This window comes from Rhamphochromis longiceps, linkage group LG11, assembly GCF_057381845.1.
Source record: "Rhamphochromis longiceps isolate RC_006_pf linkage group LG11, R_longiceps_female_GT1.1, whole genome shotgun sequence".
In the NCBI taxonomy this organism is placed as follows: Eukaryota; Metazoa; Chordata; class Actinopteri; order Cichliformes; family Cichlidae; genus Rhamphochromis; species Rhamphochromis longiceps.
The window spans coordinates 38,326,983-38,345,000 of NC_140567.1; the positions used below are offsets into that span (position 1 = coordinate 38,326,983).

Sequence of the window (18,018 nt, forward strand, 5' to 3'; positions counted from 1 at the left end):
GTTCAATAAAGGACATTTTCCAGTTTCACTGAAGTTAACAAACGTTGGAACATTGTTGCTGTTTTGTGTGTAGCTGCGATTGATGCATCGCACAAAACTGGTACATTTATGAGGACGTGTTTGTTTTTTTAGTCAAGGAGCAATTTCACTTCACTTTTCAAGCTTAAGGTGGAAGACAACATTTCAGTGCTTCGAACAATAACTCAGAAGAAATGTTGACATTCAAACGTGTTTCCATTTTTCCACCGTAAGAAAAACGAGTGGACATTAATGCTTCAGCTACCTGTGAGTCCATCGATGAAGTGTGTGTGTGTGTGTGAGCTGAGGTGTGTGCCGTGCTTGGATGAAATGTTTAATGCTGCAGAAAGCAGACATGATGGTGTCACAGCTCTGCAACAACATTTTGCAGCTGCGTGGGATCTTTTTGGTAAATTTGGTGTTTTTTAGGGCGCCGAATCCAAAGAATCTCCATGTCCCTCCATCACGTACAGGGTTTTCTGCAAACGTGAAGAGTTTCCATTTAATAAAGCACAACAGCAATGAAAAAAATCTTTGTTTCTGAACACAGATTTCAGTTTAAAAAGGGAAACTGTACGCTTAATTAAACTAGAAACCTGCGAGAAATCCTGACGAGGATTTTAAAAATATTTTTCTGGTTTCAGGGAGTAAAAATCTGTAAGAAACACTCAAGAAAATCATGTGCAGTTTGGTTGCAGACCTGCGGCTAACAGCGTCGGGTCAGATGCTTACCGTTTCATTCCCCCAGGAATATTTTCCCTGCCTACAAAGAAAACAAGCTTTTTATTTTTAGATTTTTTAAATATTAGTGTCATTTAGTTAGTATAACCAATAAGTCTCATGAAAAATAAAGTTACTAAAGCTTTGAGGTAAATGTGGTGCAGTGCGCCCGTGTTCCTCTTTAGACTTGCTTCTGTATCTGTAACTACTAGTTTAATACTGTAACTAGTATTACAGTATTAAACTAAATCAGTACAAACTGAAAGCTGATTTAACTGTAGACTGTATATTAAAGATGGCTGTGGCCACCGTCAAGTCAGGATTTAATTTGTGAAACCCCACAGTGAAGTCTTAAAATGTCTACATGCATCATCACGCGCGCAGCTTCACTCCAAACGAGACCACGAGGTGCAAAATAACATTCATGCAGTTTTAGTAACACTGAGGGCGTAAAGACAGCAGCAAAGCGTCAACTGAGGTCAAAGGTTGGTGAGAAATGCAGTCGTTTTCACAGATTCACAATCAAACATCTTTAAACAACCAGAGGAGTCGCCCCCTGCTGGCTGTGAGAAAGAATGCAGGTCGTTCCCTTTTTGACATACTGCCTGAAAATTGTGACGCAGTCACAAAATCTTTGTTCTTTGAAACAAAGCTGCACTAAGTGTCCATGTCTCATGTTGCTGCCTGATTCAGGTGAGGTGAACAGGGTGGAGCCGCAGAGCAGCTGACTGTGATTGGCTGATTATCCACAGGTAAACACAGCACACACTTGTCTTACACAGGAAGTCATTGGCCTCACAGGGGTGCGCAACGAAGCAGACGAATGAGTTATGATGTGCTCAAATATGCTAGAACATAAACATATGCTAATATCTGCAGGGGATAAATGACTTATTTATGGGTTTTTCTGCATTAATCTCTGGCACCCGTTCCACAGATGTCTGACATGATTGGACTTTCATGCTACTTTAGCCATGCAAGCCCCTTTTTACCGGAGGCAGAAAGCCTGAGTTAACAAACCTCACACTGAACAAAGCTGGATGACTGAACTCAACTCAACACTGAACCCTGATCAAACGAGAAGCACAGCTGAGAGTTTGAGATGCTTTTTATTAATGATTATGAGCAAAACTGATCAACAGCAACCATCTGAATCAAAGTGAATTATGGGAGATGAAACTGTGAAGTCCCCTTAGTGGGTGATGATGTCATTAGTTTAGCTGTAGGCATCTTTCTCAGTCTGGGGTTGGCTGGATGGAGCAGCCACTGGGGGTTCAGGGGTCAGTGCAGGCTGAACAGGCTCCGCCCCCGATGCACCTGGAAACCAAAGGAAAAAGAAAAGTCAGAAAGATGGTTTCCCTTACTCTCTGCTGCGTCACTGCTCTGAGCTGTGAGTCAAAGTTTACAATGATAATCCGATAAACTCTGTAAAGGTGAAGAAAAGTAGATTTAACAGGAAACAGGAAGATTTGAATCGAACAGATCGCTGAACGAGGCGAAAGGACCTCAGGTGAGACAGCAGAGGAGCAAACTGAGGGCACAGGTGAAACCAGTAGAAACCAGTAGAAATCTCTGTCACCTGTCAGACTCGTCAGTTTGGGTGCCAGTTGGGTCCAGAAGGAGCAGGAGCTCTGACTCAAACCCCGCTGATGATGGAGGTTAGTGCTTAGCTCCAGGTAGGTGGGCGGAGCCTCTGAGGACAGCACTGGCTGCCAGCGGGGCAGAACTGACTCCGCCCACGATCGGGATGGGTTTGGGTTCCTGAGAGCAAAAAAAAAAAATGAATAAATCGGCTCCAGACGCAGGACTCGGAGGTTCGAGCGTTAGCCTCACCCGCTCCGTATGAAGCTGGAGACGTAGGTCATCATGGCAAGAGAGAGGCGCCGATCAGAGGAGGCGAAGCGCTGAGAGCTCATTGGATGATGAGGTGTCCCGAAGGCGAGCTGAACATCCAGAGGAAGGTACACGTCGGCCCTGCAGACACACACAGGAGAGCCTTTTACACCCAACAGCCCCTCTGATGCAGACAGTGTAGGTCACCATCATAACGCTGGGTGAGGTCTGCTGTGAGGAACGGATGGTCCAGGAAGTGACATCCAGGGTTTATCTGTACAACTCCGCCCTCCTTTCAAGTATGTTCTGTGTTAGAGGCGACGGAGGAACATTGATGTTTAGCGTTGAGGTAGAAATGCGCACCTGTCGTGAGCGCTGGAGGCCGGTTGGTGGTACAGGAAGACGCTAGCTCTGTTCTCCGCCCAGTGCCTCGCCATCTGGAGCGTGGGACAGATGATGAACAGGTCTCTGCAAAGCAAACACATGAAAGCGTTCACCAGAAACACGACAACAGTGTGTGTGTGTGTGTGTGTGTGCGTGCGTGCGTGTGTGCGTGTCGGTTCTGACCTGGTGGCGTTGTTGAGCGCTCTGGAGAACAGGTTGTATCCAGCAGCTGAGGGACTGTGATCCAGCGAGTAGAACCACGCCGCCGCCTCCTTCAGCAGCTCATTTCCCGTGGCTCCGCCCAGCGAGCGGCTCAGAGCCTCGTAAAACGCCGTCTTGCTGTCAGCTCTGCCCTGCAGAGACTCAAAGTCCTGATGAAAATTATGCCGCCGTTACTTTCTTAAACTGAACCTCTTGAGTAGATTTACAGGTAGTTTAAGCGTGACCTCTGACCTTTATCTTGCGAGCACGGCTGATCAGACCATCGTGCTCTGATGTTCCCAGCAGCAGGTCCACTCTGTGGAAGGACGACCGAGAGACGGACTGACGGACCGGAGACCAGGACTGAAACGGCCCGCTGACCGCCAACAGCTGCGGGGCGAACACAGCGCAGGTGAGACACGTGACACGAGGACTTGCACCAGCGCAAACTGTCCGGGACGTCTACCTTTGTCTGAGCGGCGTTGAGCGTGTGGACAGATGACGCTCTGAGGCAGGCCGCGAGGTCAGAGGTCACACAGCCGAGCTCCTTGGCCAGATCGAGGGCCTGACGTCTGGAGGTGGACGGAGTCTGAACCAGTGATGGAGAAAACGCTGACCCGCCCTGCAGGAGGAGATAAAAGCGATGAAGAACTTTGAGGTTGGCTCGTGGTCATCGTTCCTCTTCAGAGCATCTGCTCCACTGCTGATAAAACAACTGTTAGTCTCCGCCTGCTGTCTGGAGGAAGGAAGGACGACTCGAGGTCTCACCATCAGCATCATCCTCTGGAACAGAGGACGAGACGAAGACAGGAGGTGAAGGCTGGTGATGTCAGCACCACCACGCTCCGCCCCCACCGTCACTCTGCTGTTGTCTCCGCCCATCAGCCAGATGTGGTCTTTGACCCAGCGCAGCGCTGCCTCCTGGTCCGAGAGGCCGTAGTTACCATGGAGACCAGACTCACCTGGAGAAAGGGGTGGACAGGAGGCCAGGTGAGTCATTTAGCGTGTACGTTTTTCTCTCTTTCTTTGTTTTTAAGTCACCTGTGCTCAGGAATCCCAGCGCCGCCGTCCGGTAACTCGCTGTTACCACGACGATATTACCCATAGCAGCGAGGATGGAGCCATCCAACAGTCCTGGGTTCTCATTGGCTGAAGGGTTGAAGAAGAAAACCAGGACTGGAACACGCCCCCTCTGGTTTAACAGCAAACAACAGAAAAAATGTGATCAAAGAAAATTAAACATGAATAAATGAAATAACGAGTGCGCTGAGTTTTCACCAGGTCAGCAGGAGTGAAGATGTTGAGGTAGAGACAGTCCTCACTGGAGGCTGCAGAGGCTACGTCACCAGGCTGGATGCAGCTGGGGCTGACGGGTGAAGAGATAAAGATGATCATTGATCGGGTTAATTCATATCTGGAATCTGCCGATGGACAATGCCACTTCCTGTACAGGTGAGGCCGCTGTTTTTCACTATATCCTGGTTGTGGGTGTCTTGGGTGACCACGTGCTGTAGGACAGGCGTTTGTGGTCACACGGGTAGTTACCGTGGTTTGGTGGCGTCCCAGGTTCCCATCCACTCAGCCGGCTGAGCTGCTTCAAAGCGGAGCGATCCTATTGGAGGACGAGCGTACGGGACTCCGAGGAACTGAACGACTGTCCTCCTGTCTGATGCCAGTGCTGTTTCCACGGCGACGCCTTGCAGCACCCCCTGGCCCGGGATAGAAACGGACGTCTGTGACAGCTCTGAGAAAACACCGCGTCTCAGGTACACCTGGGGGGCGGGCTCTCTCACGACCAGTCGACAGGAAGACGAGGCGGGGGATTCAGGGGCGGAGCTTAGGCCACAGACTATTGTGTCAGGGTACAGAACGCAGCGCGTGGCGGACTCCACCTCACTGAGTGACACAGCTGCACAAGACTCCGCCTCCTGGCAGGCTGATGGGAAGCAGAGCAGAGTCAGGATCTGACAGTGAGGTACACCAAAGAGTAGTTAAAAACCCCCACATATGGTTACCATGGAGACACCAGTCCCTGGTCATATCTCTGTCATCGGCGACATCACGGCTCACGTGGATGACATCATAGGTAGAGAGAGACGGGTCGACGAGGACTGAAGAGTCGGCGAGGAGACTCCAGTCGTCCAGCGAAACTGTGAAAAATACTCAGGGGTGAGCGATAAAAGAAGTAATGGCAGTACTTTAAGTACTTTTGACAGTATTACTGCGAGTATCTGCATGTGGGTGGAGTCTTACTGTTGGTTTTGGTCGGTGGCAGGCTGAACGGAGGACAGAGAGCAGGAGACGGACTCCACTGATTCACTGCAAAGCAGAACACAGCCTTTATTCACACAGAGCTTCGCCTCCTTCAGCCTCATGTTCAGATAAACTGAAGGCCTGCTGCCTTAAAGTGTGTGTGTGTGTGTGTGTGTGTGTGTGTGTGTGTGTGTTTTCAGTACCGGGTTTCTGGTACCAGCCAAAGGGGTCCGGTGTGGTCTTCACTGCTGATGGTCTGCAGTCCTGAGTCCTCCAGGTCGTCACGTCGTCTTCGCTGCAGGTCTGAACCCCGAGACTAATCAGAGCTAAACACACCACATCAGAGCCTCCTGCACACACACACACACACACACACACACACACACACACACACACACACACACACACACACACACACACACACACACACACACACACACACACACCAGCGTTGATGTCCCTCATTTTGCCTGCTCTTTGCCGACGTTGTGCACAGAGTGGGTCTGACTGGTCTGACTCCACTGAGGTGAATAATTTACTGGATGCTCATCGTGTTATATTCAGTTTACTGAGGTCACAGACGGCTTAAGCTGTAAGTCATGTTGCAACCAGAAGAGTTACCGTTATAAAGTATGAAGATTAAAAAACAACGCTCATACAGCTTTATGGATACCTCTGGATTTGGTGTCACCGACAAAGCCGACGCCACGGCAGCAGGGATCCTCGTCGCAACGGCGCTCGCACTCCGTGAACCTGCAGCAGATCCAACACACTGAGGTTTTACTATTTAAAGTATTTTCTGAAACCTTTCAACACGAGACCAAACACATTTTGTTGTGTGTGTGTGTGTGTGTGTGTGTGTGTGGGTTACCCCTCAGACAGCGGTGTGTTTTCTCCCAGGCTGACTCGGCTGCGTACAGAGTAAGAAACCATCTTCTTGAAGGAAACCCTCTCATAGAAGCTCTTCACTGGTCCAGACAGAGCGACTAAATGCACACACACACACACACACACACACACACACACACACACACACACACACACACACACACACACACACACACACACACACACACACAGTGTTTAAAAACAGCAGGAGGAGCTATGAAGTCATGACAGTGACTCTCTGAGCTCCCCTCTTTACCCTTCTTGCTGTAGGTGTTGTTGGGCGCTCTGTCCAGCAGGGGGCTGCAGGGTCGTCTCAGAGGTTTATCGTAAGCTCCACAAACTCTGCTGTCCGGATACAACGAGCAGCTGAAGAAACCTGCCGAGTCAGCATCTCTGAGGTCAGCAACCGAGCACTGCGGCTCCTCGTCACAACCTGAAACCACACAGCGTCTCAGGACTGATGGAGGAAACCGCCGACGTGATGCCAGCGTGACCTGAAAGACTGAGGCAGCTGTCCCGACACAGGCACTAACCCGTCCGAACATTTTTCAGGGGTTCCAGCGTATAAACAGCATGGCTAATGACCTCCACATGCAGAGAACTGAAGCTGCTACATTATTGGTCAATTGGACTTTTACAACAAGCAGAACCCAGAAAACCAGAATCTCCATTTTTGTATTCAGGACGAGAAGACAGCTTCACATACGCGTGAGACACCAGAGCTGTGCCTGCTGGGAGTTGTAGTTGTTCTTGTTGAGCCAGAAGGAGAGAGCGGGGAGCTTCCTCTGAGGATCCACGAGAACGTCGTCCTCAGACAGAGACGCAAACTTCAGCTGAACTGAAGCTGCAACACAAACAGAGCCCATAAAAGCATCGGTGACACGTCGCCAACCATCCAACAGAAACTTCAGACTTTTGCTCTGTTTGTACAAACCGTCCAGAGGAGGGCTGAGCTCAGCTGCAGCACACGAAGAAGAACCAGAACCGCCGTCGGCCGAAGCTGCATCACAACAACAAACAAGCAGAACTGAGACAAACAGTGTCGTCAGCGAGTGACTTAAATGAATTATTTTAGCACATTTTTGAGTCTTTCTGAGAGAATAACAGTAAGTGACAGTCGCCTCAGTTTTATTTTGAAACTTGAGTTGTCCCTTCCTGTCTCATGGTTTCATTACTGGATAGCTCTTTGTGGTGGTCCTTTTTGATCTGAGAACTGATAATCATTTCTAATATCTGGTCTACCTGTTCCATAGGGGGCGCTCTTGAGCTTGTTTAAGTTTATTCAGCCATCACTGCTGTTTCAGTATAAATACATATGTATATACATAGTGGGCACTTTTCACAGCTTCACTGTTTCACAGATTTTTTTTGGTGCAATTTTGCACGTTTTTTTTTTTTTTCACAGCACATTGTGTTTTGCGTCCTGATTGGCTGTAGACCATTTTCAATCAGTCTCGTGCCGTGTCTCCTGTACAGTACAGAATCCACCCAGCTTGTCAAATTTACATAAATCTTCGCTAGCAGAAGACGACAAACACAACAGTGTCGACGTCAAAGGATTATAAGGCGCGTTAAGTGAAACCAAACAGTCACGTAAGTCAAACTTTGCTCAACTCGTTCAGTACTGCCAGTCTGGTCTTTTTTTCTTGCAGGTGTAAATAATTATTCTGGTGTAATTGTAGCCAGTTTCTCCCACAGCAGCTCTGCTTCCTCAGAGAGGAGCTCGTCCTGCAGCTGGTTTATCGGCAGTCCTGCTCTGGAGATCTGCTGTGGCCTGTGGTTCACCCAGCTCACAGAATGAGGACCGCCTCTCTATCAGACACCCGACAGCAGAGCTGGAGAGACAGCTGATCATAGGTCTCTGTATGCATTTGTCATGAAGTACTAAAATATGTCCTCTAACAGGTACCAGTGTTCAGGTAGATGGCTTGGAAGCTGATGATGGAGGCCTGATAGTCCTTCCTGTTCTTGCTGTCAGCTGGCAGAGCAGAATCAGCTGGAAGGAGGAAACAGGAAGTGCTTTAGTCGCGTGGTTACCTGTTTTATGAGTGACGGATTTTAGCCGTGACTTGATTTTTCTTACTGATGGTGAACTCCTGTCCTCCAAAGTCAAACATGAAGCTGCGCTGCTGCTCGTTGTAGGTAAGCCCCGCCCCGCAAGTGCGTTTGGCCGCTCCCTGACCAATCACATCCCAGTCCCGGTCCCCGCACGTCAGCACTGATGGAGCTCTCAACCAGCCACAGAGTAGGGACCCTGACAGAGAGAAGACGACACGAGGCGCTCTCATTCATCAGCTATCACCTGTCCGTGTCTCCATGGTCTCCATGGTAACATACCTCCCTCCAGGCTGTTCTGGTTGAGGATGAATCCGTCGCAGCAGGTGTCGCGGCTGCAGCCGTCCTGACAGAAACGATGAGCGTCGGAAAGAGAGGTCCGCCTGGAGGAGAACACCTGAGTCCTGAACACACCTGAGACCGCCTTCATCATCCTCATCCTCACAAAACTGTGCTGCTGCTGCGAGGAAAACTCTGCACCTGAAGCACACACACCAGACTGAGCACACAGGTACACACAGCTGCAGCACACCTCACATGGCTCTGATGATAGCAGTACCTTTCTTCCTGATGACCAGCAGATCTGAAGCTCCGCCCCTCACTCTCAGATAGCAGCTTAGCGAATCAAACAGCTCAGCCTGAGCATTACCCAGAAAACCTCTGGACTAAAAAAAATTTGTGTTTATTTATGTAAATCTGTTATTTCTAAGGATGTGTGTTTATGTGTGTGTGCAGGTGTGTGTAGGTGTGTACCTGCTGGGAGGTGTTGCAGTGTGTGTTCAGGCTGTGTGTGCTGTACAGTTCACACTGAGTCTGGCTGTTGAACAGCGCCACATGGTGGCAGGAAGGCTGTGCTGCACACGCTGTGAGAGAAACAGCAGCAGTGTTGATGAGTTTTTACACCACAAACCAAAAATCCTCCAGAGTTACAGGTCAGATCGCTGAGGCTGGATCCAGAGCAGGAAAATAAGAGACACGTGCATTACCCCGGACACAGGCAGGGAGGTCAGAGGTCATCGTCTGCAGCACTTCAGCATCTGCAGCTCCAACAATCAGGTCTGATGTGGGAACAGCTTGAAACCTGCTGAGGACTGCAACACGCAACACACACACACACACACACACACACACACACACACACACACACACACACACACACACACACACACACACTAAAGAGAACGCTCAAAAACAAACTTGTGAACAGCTGCTCTCTGATTGGCTGCTACATCTTCACCTGAGCACTCGTCATCAGTCAGAACCTTGTCACTGCTGCTCCACTCGAGCTCCACCCCCTCGCTGTTGAAGCACCTCCACCTGCCCGCGAGGACATCCGGCTGCGCTGGCAGGAAGTCACCTCGCTGCGAACACCGCAGGCCCCGCCTCTGGCACTCGGTCACACCTGATGCACGCATACACAAACACAAAGTGTTCGACACTCACGCGTCTCTCTATTAAGGTTTGATGGTCAGACTTAAGAGATCTTTAACGAGTTTGTAAAACATGCAGTTTTCAATACTTTTAGAATAAAATGACAGAAATATTTCGAGCCATCTGAGGAAGATAGAATGAAACATGAATATAATAAACACATTAACAGGAAGTGGCTTCATGATGTAGTTTAAACTTTCGCCTAAAACACGAAATCTCCCGGTTTGGTTTCAGTCACGTAATAAATGAATCCTGGTTTAAAAACACTCACATTCCTTGACAGATGATGCTCCAGCAGGTGACGACCCTGTGGGACACCTGTTGCAGAAGTCCTGCCCCTCTTCGTCCTGATAGGTCCCCTGAAGACACAGATGACACACCCCCTCCTGGGAGAAACTGCCAGCAGGACAAACGACTGGAAACAGAGAAACTAGACTGAGTTACGGGACAAACAGACGACTGCAGAGACGGGGGGGCACACCTCTTACCGAGCTCCAGGTGAAGACACACCTGATTTTATTCTGATATAAGCCACAAGGATCAAACGTGGCTCAAACTATGGGCACCAAAGTTTGAGTGAAGGAGATCCCACACTCTGAAACACTCTGCGGTCCAGAGTCTGGATGTCTGAGCTGAACAGAGACTCACCACAGCCCTCGCTGTCGCTGTCCAGATGGTAACCACGGGAACAGCCGAAGCTCGGTGTAGTCACAGAAACCAGTTTGGGCTCTGATGACAACACGGAGCGCAGAATTCCCTGAAGTCCCTCCAGAAGTCTGGACTCATTCAGGAAGACACCTGCAATAATAAAAATAAACTCAAAATGTAATTTTATGAGAAAAAAGTTTTCTAGAATAAAACCAAATTTGTAGCCATTTAAACGATTTCACTCATTGTGCTAAACTTTAGACCCTGTGATGCCATCAAAGGTCGTAACAGGTCAACAGGTCGTTGAATTGAAATTTAAATACTCGATGAGCTAAAAAGTTTCCAGTGGATGTCTCCGTCTTATTTACATGCTTTTATTCTTGGGCTCAACTAGAGCAGCTTTGCATCGTCCTCGATTTGAAATGAGCTGTTTAAGCTCCTCCCAACTGTCTCCTGATTGGCTATTAAATGTAAACGTCAGGGTTGAAAAGAATATGAGTTTGACCTCTGCGCTAAAAAAAACAGTGAAATCATGTGAAAGTACAAAAAAAAATGGGTCACAGTGGTTATGGCCATCTTTTGTATACAGTCTATGGTCTGCTCACCAACGTCATGGAGGTCTGGGAGGTCAGAGGTCGGGAGGTCATAGAGAGCAGCGCTCCATCTCACCATCAACCTCAGCGAGTCGTCACCGTCACACTGCAGAGTCACCGAGGAGTCGTCACATAGCGACACAGCGCGGCCTGATGAGGGAAGCTACACACACACACACACACACACACACACACACACACACACACACACACACACACACACACAATGAGACCTGCATTCTGCATCACCAACACTAGAGAAAATGAATATACAGACTGTAAACAGTCAGTATTAGGAAAAGAAGGCATGGTGCAGGTAAGGTCACCTGTGCAGAACAGAGCCCCCTGCTGGTCACTGTGTTGAACAGCAGAGACTGTAACCAGCTGATCTGAGAGCAGGCCGAGGGCAACACCCAGAGCTGCGTGGAGGACACGGACTGCGGAGGCCGAGAGACTGAACAACAGAATAAAGGTTGATTTTAAAAGGAGCAAAATAGAAAACGGGTTTGCTTAAAAGCAGTGTAGCCCTTCAAGGGGGTCAGAGGTCAGGCGTCTCACTTTGACAGGCTCCGCTCAGCGGCTTCTGGTCTCCATCCCATCTCCGACTCGCAGTCTCACACAGGAAACTGCTGATAGCAAGTGAGTTCTGGTAGCCATGGTAACAAGCAAGGTCACAGCTCTGGCGTCCATCAGCTGGTGGGCGGCACACCAGCGCACCATGGGTAATGATGGGGGCGGGGCACAGAGGACCTGGAGAAGGCATATACCATCAGAGCCAAGCCACTTCTTGTTGATCCTACGGTTACTGTGATAGTAACAATTCACCCAGAGGGCGCTGATGAGCTGCGAGTGAGGTTCATCAACACAAACTGACACAGGAAGGAAATGCACCATCCCGCCACAGAGCTTAGCTAGTTCTTACGGTCACATGATGACGTGCGGCCTGTCTGTCGAGATGTTCTCGTCCCGCCCACTTCTTGTCCATTCTCGGAGACACACCAGCAGGAAGTGACATCACACTGAAGAGGAGCGAAGGAGCCATCAGGGCGACACTGGAGTCCTTGTAGCTGACACCAGCTGGGACCTGAACGCACCACACAGTTTGCAGCGTTAAACAAGACAGTGAATGCATCACTAAGAGGAGTGTGTGTGTGTGTGTGTGTGTGTGTACATGTCAGCTGTCCTGTTGCGTTTGGTGTTGCCGTTTGTATCGTCCCTCCAGTCAGAGGGTTCACACACCAGCCTGCAGCGCCCCCTGTCTGCAGCACCGAGAAACGACCGTCCTGAAACAAACATGCACACACACACACACACACACACACACACACACACACACACACACACACACACACACACACAGAGTTTAGATGGTTACAGTTAGAGCTTATTTATTTATATAGCACATTTAATCACAACAGGAGCGTTGACCAAAGTGCTGCACAAGAATACAACATACCTAATAAAATAACACCAAATATGAATTAACAAATAACTCTCATGCTGTATTAAAAGCCGGTAAATAAAAATGTGTTTTCAGATAAGAGTAAGAGCCCTCAGATGAAATCCAACTTTATCTAAGTAAAGGCAGTTTGAGCAGCTGAAGGTTGGAAAACACTGAAAGCTACTTTCAGCTGCTCTCCTGCCACAGACGTCAGCTCCGCATCTTTGATTTTGTTTTGACCGGACGCCCTTCCTGACAACACCCCAACGAGGATTTGAGTCTCCGGCTGGAATCCAACCAGAAAGTATTTTTCTTGGTTTGTTTCTCTACAAAAGTCATATTCAGTGGTTTCAGTGGTTTCAGTGGTCTTTACGCCCCACCTGCAGTAGCTCTGTTGTTCTCATCAGAATCTCACAGTTGCTGAGACAGATGTGACAAAGTTTAATCCCTGTCAGCTTGCTGGGAAAAGGGTGTATGCATGTTTGTGGGCTAATACCTGCTCACAGGTTGGGTGGTAAGGTGAGGAGATGGTGATGTCAGAGCCTTTCATCCAACCGGAGAGCAGGGAGCGAGCCTTTGCTCTCTGACAGCGAGTCAAACCTGCAGGGAAACAAACACACAAAGGTTATGATTGCAACAAAGACTGAGGTGGATAAGTGAACTTTGTGTGTGTGTGTGTGTGTGTGTGTGTGTGTGTGTGTGTGTGTGTGTGTGTGTTACATTTGGGCAGGCTGAGCGAGCGGCTGGTCAGAGAATCAGAGATGTACTGTCCGTCTTCATCGACACACCAACACTGACCTGAAAAACACATTTATTCTGTAAAAAAGTGTGTGTGTGTGTGTGTGTGTGTGTGTGTGTGTGTGTGTGTGTGTCAGAGAGACAGACCTGTGCTGTGGTAACACTGCGTGAGCAGCCAGCGTCCGTCGGCGTCACACTGAGGAGTAAACGGCTGGTACGAGCGGCGCTGACGAGGCAGCAGCATCTGAACAGCTGAGCAGGAAGAAGACCAGCGTCAGTGCGACGACACGAAGGCGGGACACGCCTCTTTTTTTATTCAGATAATTAAGGAAAATGTGCTCGAGGAACGTTTTCTCTGTCTTTCAGCTCTTTGTCATTTTGTTCATCTGGATCCTTTGAGGCCTTTTTTAAAATTGTGCTTGTGTGACTCTCGGTGTGACCCGAAACTCTGGCTGATTGTGACCCACACCCAGTTTCACACCTTGGCTCAGGCAATTAGAGGATCATCAGGGGTCCTTTTGTCCCTCTGTGGGGGGAAACTCCCACTAGGTTTAAATCTGGGACTCTCCACCATTTGACCTTAGAACTGAAGAAGCTTCTCGGATGAGAGGTGAAACGTCTTCAAGCAACTTAAAGAAGTCCAGACGCTTTTCTTTGCAAGCTCCTTAGACTTGTGTGACTCTCGTTTAACCCTGGAGAACCAATGGGGTCGGCTCCAGGGTTAAAAACCTGAACATGGTTCAGGTCCAGTTAGAATTTTTCTTTTGTTTTGTTGTTTTAGTGCCTTGAGAACAGTTCCTGGGACTACAGGAAGCACGACCGTAACTACATTTTTATTCCACAATAAAAGTATTTTTATATATTGATTTAAATCCTTTTGAAAGTCTGTGACTCACTGGAGAAAGCAGCCAATCGCAGAGCAGCTCTGGGGCGCCTCAGTAGCGTCTCAGAAACTTGCAGTTCCTCCTCTGATTGGCTGATCTGGAGTTCCTCACGGGTCAGACGCAGACCTTCGGCCAGTAGGAATCCATATCCCAGAGGGATGTGGGAGGAGTTAGAGAGCGAGACGATGCTCTTCACTTCTTGTCTGAAGGTCTCGACCTCGGCCGACGCCTGCGAGCACCGACCTGCAGAGACCACAACAGACTCGTCCAGACGGTGGAGGACAAAAACTGCCAAAATCATAACTCATCAAATAAATGTATGTCACATGACCTAAAAATGACTTTTTATCACTTTAGTGCGACATAAGCTGACATTTACTTTTATTTATCTTTGTTTTCATTTATAGAACATTTATCGTTTATAAATACTTTTGTATTTCTGTATTTTTTCACTGTTTTCTATTTATTTTTTAAAACATTCTTTGTTCTTTTTGCCTGATTTGCAACAAACGTATCGACAGACATGTCCTTCAGTCAGACGACAGCGAGAGAGATGAAGCGCCGAGTTAAAATAACTAACCGCCTGACTGTGAGTCAGGAAATTTAAACAATCCAAGAAAGAAAGAAAGAAAATTCACGTGAAAGACAAAGTTCATTAAGCACAAAAACAATTTGTCACATAAATGAATGAAACAGTTTATGTTTAATGTCCCAAAATTGAGGCTGAACTTTGGGTCTGATTGGACTCAGGCGTCAGGTTCGATCTGACCTGCAGAGGATCGAAGCGTCTCTGCTTTTCTCTCTGGACCTGAAACGAAACAACAGAGCATCCTGTAACTTTGTGAACACAAAGTATAAAATACAAAAAACTCAAAACAAGACAAAACCGGATCTTTACAGAAGAACTACTTATAGTTTAGAACTGCTGCAATCTGAGTTTTTTCAAGGTAAAACTCTTGAAGCACTGCTGGAGGAAAAAGCGAGTCCGTGGTTACAGCGTCCGTGCACAGCAGCTGCTCAGAATTCAATCTGATGATGAGCGAGTGTTTAATGATCGCCTGCTGCTTTTACGCTTCTTCTTGCACTTTAAAAAGATTTATTTTTCTTCCTGTTTTTTTATTCCAACATAAAAAATACAAATATCTCTGAGCTGAAATATTTCTGAGTCTTACAGGTGACAGCGCCCCCTGCTGGCCCGACAGTCATTGTCTTCCCCTCAGTGTCCACGCAGAAGCACCGTGAGCCGACGCACTGCAGCGGCAGGAAGTCTCCATCCCGCGAGCACGCCGGGATGTGGATTTCAGCACTGGCCGCCATGTTCGATCTCACCTCGAGGGCCGCCGCCCGCGCTCTCTCACAGGGGGACGGACAGCGAGGTCGTCGAGTGACGGTCCGAGACCCCTTCACCTCCCGCCCCTGAGGGTCAACACACCAACACTCTGCACCCTGACACTGGACCTCCTGGAAAGCACCGCTCTGTGTGCAGCTGGGAACAAAGATGGCCGCCAGGTCATCGTCATCATCCGTGGAGCAGGAGCGCAGCAGAGGAGTGAGGACCTGGAAAATATCAACATTTTTAAGTGATGATGGAGAAAAACTAGATGCGCACGAGTCACCAGAAGATGATGGGATGAACTGGATCGGCAGGTTAGACGCTGATGTTGTTCCAGCTTCTCTTTAAAAGCAGAACCAGGCAGGATGTTCAGGTGTGTGTCACAAATGCACGGCAGCGTAAAAACGTCACCTGTTCCACGGAGGCAGACTGAGAGCTGCTGAGACCCGTCAGCGTCTGCTGGAGGGTGGAGAGGAAGGCGGGGTCCTCCAGGGCTCTGCTGACAGATTGGACCAGGTCCTGGTTCCTCTGCAGGCGGACAGCGAGGCTCTGAGAGGACGGCGGGTCCAGACTGAGAGCTCCCCGAGATCCCACCGCCCCACTGAAGTTGAAAGCTGCTGCGTTTTTCAGGAACTTCCCTCCGAACAGATTCTCCTGGAAGCGCCGGGGGGAGGAGCGAGTCAGAGCCTGCAGAGCCCCGCCCACAGAGGGGAACAGGCCATGCAGGACTTCGACCAGCTGAGACAGAAAAGAGGTGGGGTCAGAGTCCACTGGGAGGAGGTCCCTGAGAGGCTGGAGGAGGGAGAGACAGGAGGCTGGAGGGCTACCAGAGGAGGCCTGAAAAGGAGGCTCAACGGGACCAGAGAAGAGACGGGACAGAGCCAGACGGCGCTGAGAGCGGCAGTCAGCCAGACCTGAACCTGGAGGAGGAGAAAAGATAAACGAGATAAGGCATCAGGAGCTCTGAAGACAGATGCAGAAACTGAGACAAATGAGAAGAAGTGTAAGAAAAATTTGGACACAGAGCTCAAACACTCACTGCAGGTCAGGGAGTCTCCGTGCTGCCGAGTCCCAGGAAGCTCTCTCCCCGCAGGGTCAACGCACCAGCACTGCCCCCCCTGCTGGCACTGTTTGGAGGCGAAGGCTCCTCCGCTCTCACAGGATGGGATGAATACGCTGTTCGCCTCCATCGCTGCTCGCCGCTCCTCCTCACAGGGAGATGGGCCTGAGACAGAGAGCAGGATGGGTGGAGGTCACATACGTGTTTAGACCAGTGTTATCTGATCCAGCCGTCACCTCCTTCTACACTTTTTAAAACGAGATGATGCACGAACAGCAAACTTTCCATGAAGCCGTTCCATTCTACCTCCAACACTGCCAGTGGAGGAGGAAAGCTCTGATATCGCAGCAAGGTGTTTGTCCAGGTGCAACAATGGCCTGACCTCCACAACAACATGAAACACTCGCCTGACTTACACAGTTGGACACGTCACAGTTAACCTACAATAAAACTACTTTAAACTAAATCACAGTCCAAACCAATCCAGCTAACCCAACCAGCTTTGACCAGGGTCTCCACCGTACAGCAGCCATAACTCAGTTTGAAAAGATTGAACCAGCAGGAGACGTTTTTCTAAATAATTTTACATCTGAAGTGTCCGGTGAGGGCGAGGCGGACTCCCAGCATCCTCCTCTGCAGGACTCGGTAGATGTTGGTTTGAGAGAAGGAGTGACCGGAGCGAAGACCAGAGAACGCCGAGTCGTACACCTCAGACAGGAGGAGCTCCACACCTGGGCAGAAAGAGCACACCTTCATCACAGTCACCGCTGTTATCATCATCATCCTTACGGACCTGATGATTCTGTCTGATGAAGATTTTCTTGATGAATAAATACATTTTGTTAGTTTGTGTGTGTGTACCTGTGTTCTCCAGCTCTCGGCCTCGGCTGTCTGAGCAGAAGCAGTAGGAGGAAACCAGCGGGAAAAACTTCCTGAAGCTGCTGAACGTCTCAAAGGCTTCTGGAAACCTGAAACAACAAACACACTCACAGCACCACTTCCTGTTTTATTTTGAAATCTTTGTTTTGCTGCACAGGGGGCTTTAATTCCACCAGTTGTTCTTTTCACCACCAGTTTTCTGCACCACCCGTCACTCTGCTTTCCCATGTTTTCATGTTTGGCTTTGTTTCCCTCACTGTCCCGTTATGATCTTTTATATGCACTATATGACCTCAGACATGGATTCAAGGGTTTTCTGCTCTCTACTGTCTGACTTGTCTCACACTGTTGGTGTAGACATGAGGACACGACTTCAATAAAACCATCACTGATCCTTTAACCACAGCAGGAAACATTCTTTCAAAAGGATTAATGTTGCTAACAGGAGTTCAGCTCACAAGATCACTTAAAGTTTAATGAAATAAACAAAAGCAGCTGCAGGACCAGCTAAAGCTCTGCCTGCAGGTCGCAGGAGATCCAGTCCAAAAGCATGATGACGTCAGCAGCTGCTGCTTTCAGTTTAAACGCCAACCTTCAACGTTAATTTTGAACTAGTGTCACGTCTTCAAAGCCGCAGCAACAGGACGCTCATTGTTACT

At 48.9% G+C, this 18,018-nt stretch overlaps 1 protein-coding gene across 1 annotated transcript in view; it reads right to left on the reverse strand.

Annotated features, from left to right (window-relative positions):
• Nucleotides 1-1,919: 1,919 nt before the first annotated feature.
• tg (thyroglobulin) overlaps nt 1,920-18,018 on the reverse strand; it is a 20,760-nt gene continuing 4,661 nt past the window's right edge. The window contains exons 6-48 of the mRNA XM_085423997.1: nt 17,342-17,448; nt 17,068-17,211; nt 16,460-16,645; nt 15,832-16,340; nt 15,260-15,644; nt 14,857-14,895; nt 14,100-14,330; nt 13,351-13,455; nt 13,186-13,263; nt 12,962-13,065; nt 12,196-12,307; nt 11,947-12,108; nt 11,583-11,774; nt 11,351-11,478; nt 11,037-11,187; nt 10,432-10,581; nt 10,055-10,198; nt 9,590-9,754; nt 9,339-9,443; nt 9,106-9,215; nt 8,912-9,017; nt 8,635-8,832; nt 8,381-8,551; nt 8,207-8,293; nt 7,232-7,297; nt 7,004-7,141; nt 6,554-6,730; nt 6,281-6,395; nt 6,083-6,162; nt 5,613-5,759; nt 5,410-5,475; nt 5,172-5,306; nt 4,702-5,092; nt 4,435-4,522; nt 4,198-4,348; nt 3,925-4,118; nt 3,623-3,778; nt 3,409-3,546; nt 3,139-3,326; nt 2,935-3,039; nt 2,572-2,712; nt 2,318-2,499; nt 1,920-2,055 (exon numbers count right to left, since the gene is read on the reverse strand). Of these exons, the coding sequence (XP_085280123.1) occupies nt 1,955-2,055; nt 2,318-2,499; nt 2,572-2,712; nt 2,935-3,039; nt 3,139-3,326; nt 3,409-3,546; nt 3,623-3,778; nt 3,925-4,118; nt 4,198-4,348; nt 4,435-4,522; nt 4,702-5,092; nt 5,172-5,306; nt 5,410-5,475; nt 5,613-5,759; nt 6,083-6,162; nt 6,281-6,395; nt 6,554-6,730; nt 7,004-7,141; nt 7,232-7,297; nt 8,207-8,293; nt 8,381-8,551; nt 8,635-8,832; nt 8,912-9,017; nt 9,106-9,215; nt 9,339-9,443; nt 9,590-9,754; nt 10,055-10,198; nt 10,432-10,581; nt 11,037-11,187; nt 11,351-11,478; nt 11,583-11,774; nt 11,947-12,108; nt 12,196-12,307; nt 12,962-13,065; nt 13,186-13,263; nt 13,351-13,455; nt 14,100-14,330; nt 14,857-14,895; nt 15,260-15,644; nt 15,832-16,340; nt 16,460-16,645; nt 17,068-17,211; nt 17,342-17,448 (6,628 nt within the window). The 3' untranslated portion in view covers nt 1,920-1,954. The remainder of the gene's footprint in view (nt 2,056-2,317; nt 2,500-2,571; nt 2,713-2,934; nt 3,040-3,138; nt 3,327-3,408; nt 3,547-3,622; nt 3,779-3,924; nt 4,119-4,197; nt 4,349-4,434; nt 4,523-4,701; nt 5,093-5,171; nt 5,307-5,409; nt 5,476-5,612; nt 5,760-6,082; nt 6,163-6,280; nt 6,396-6,553; nt 6,731-7,003; nt 7,142-7,231; nt 7,298-8,206; nt 8,294-8,380; nt 8,552-8,634; nt 8,833-8,911; nt 9,018-9,105; nt 9,216-9,338; nt 9,444-9,589; nt 9,755-10,054; nt 10,199-10,431; nt 10,582-11,036; nt 11,188-11,350; nt 11,479-11,582; nt 11,775-11,946; nt 12,109-12,195; nt 12,308-12,961; nt 13,066-13,185; nt 13,264-13,350; nt 13,456-14,099; nt 14,331-14,856; nt 14,896-15,259; nt 15,645-15,831; nt 16,341-16,459; nt 16,646-17,067; nt 17,212-17,341; nt 17,449-18,018) is intronic.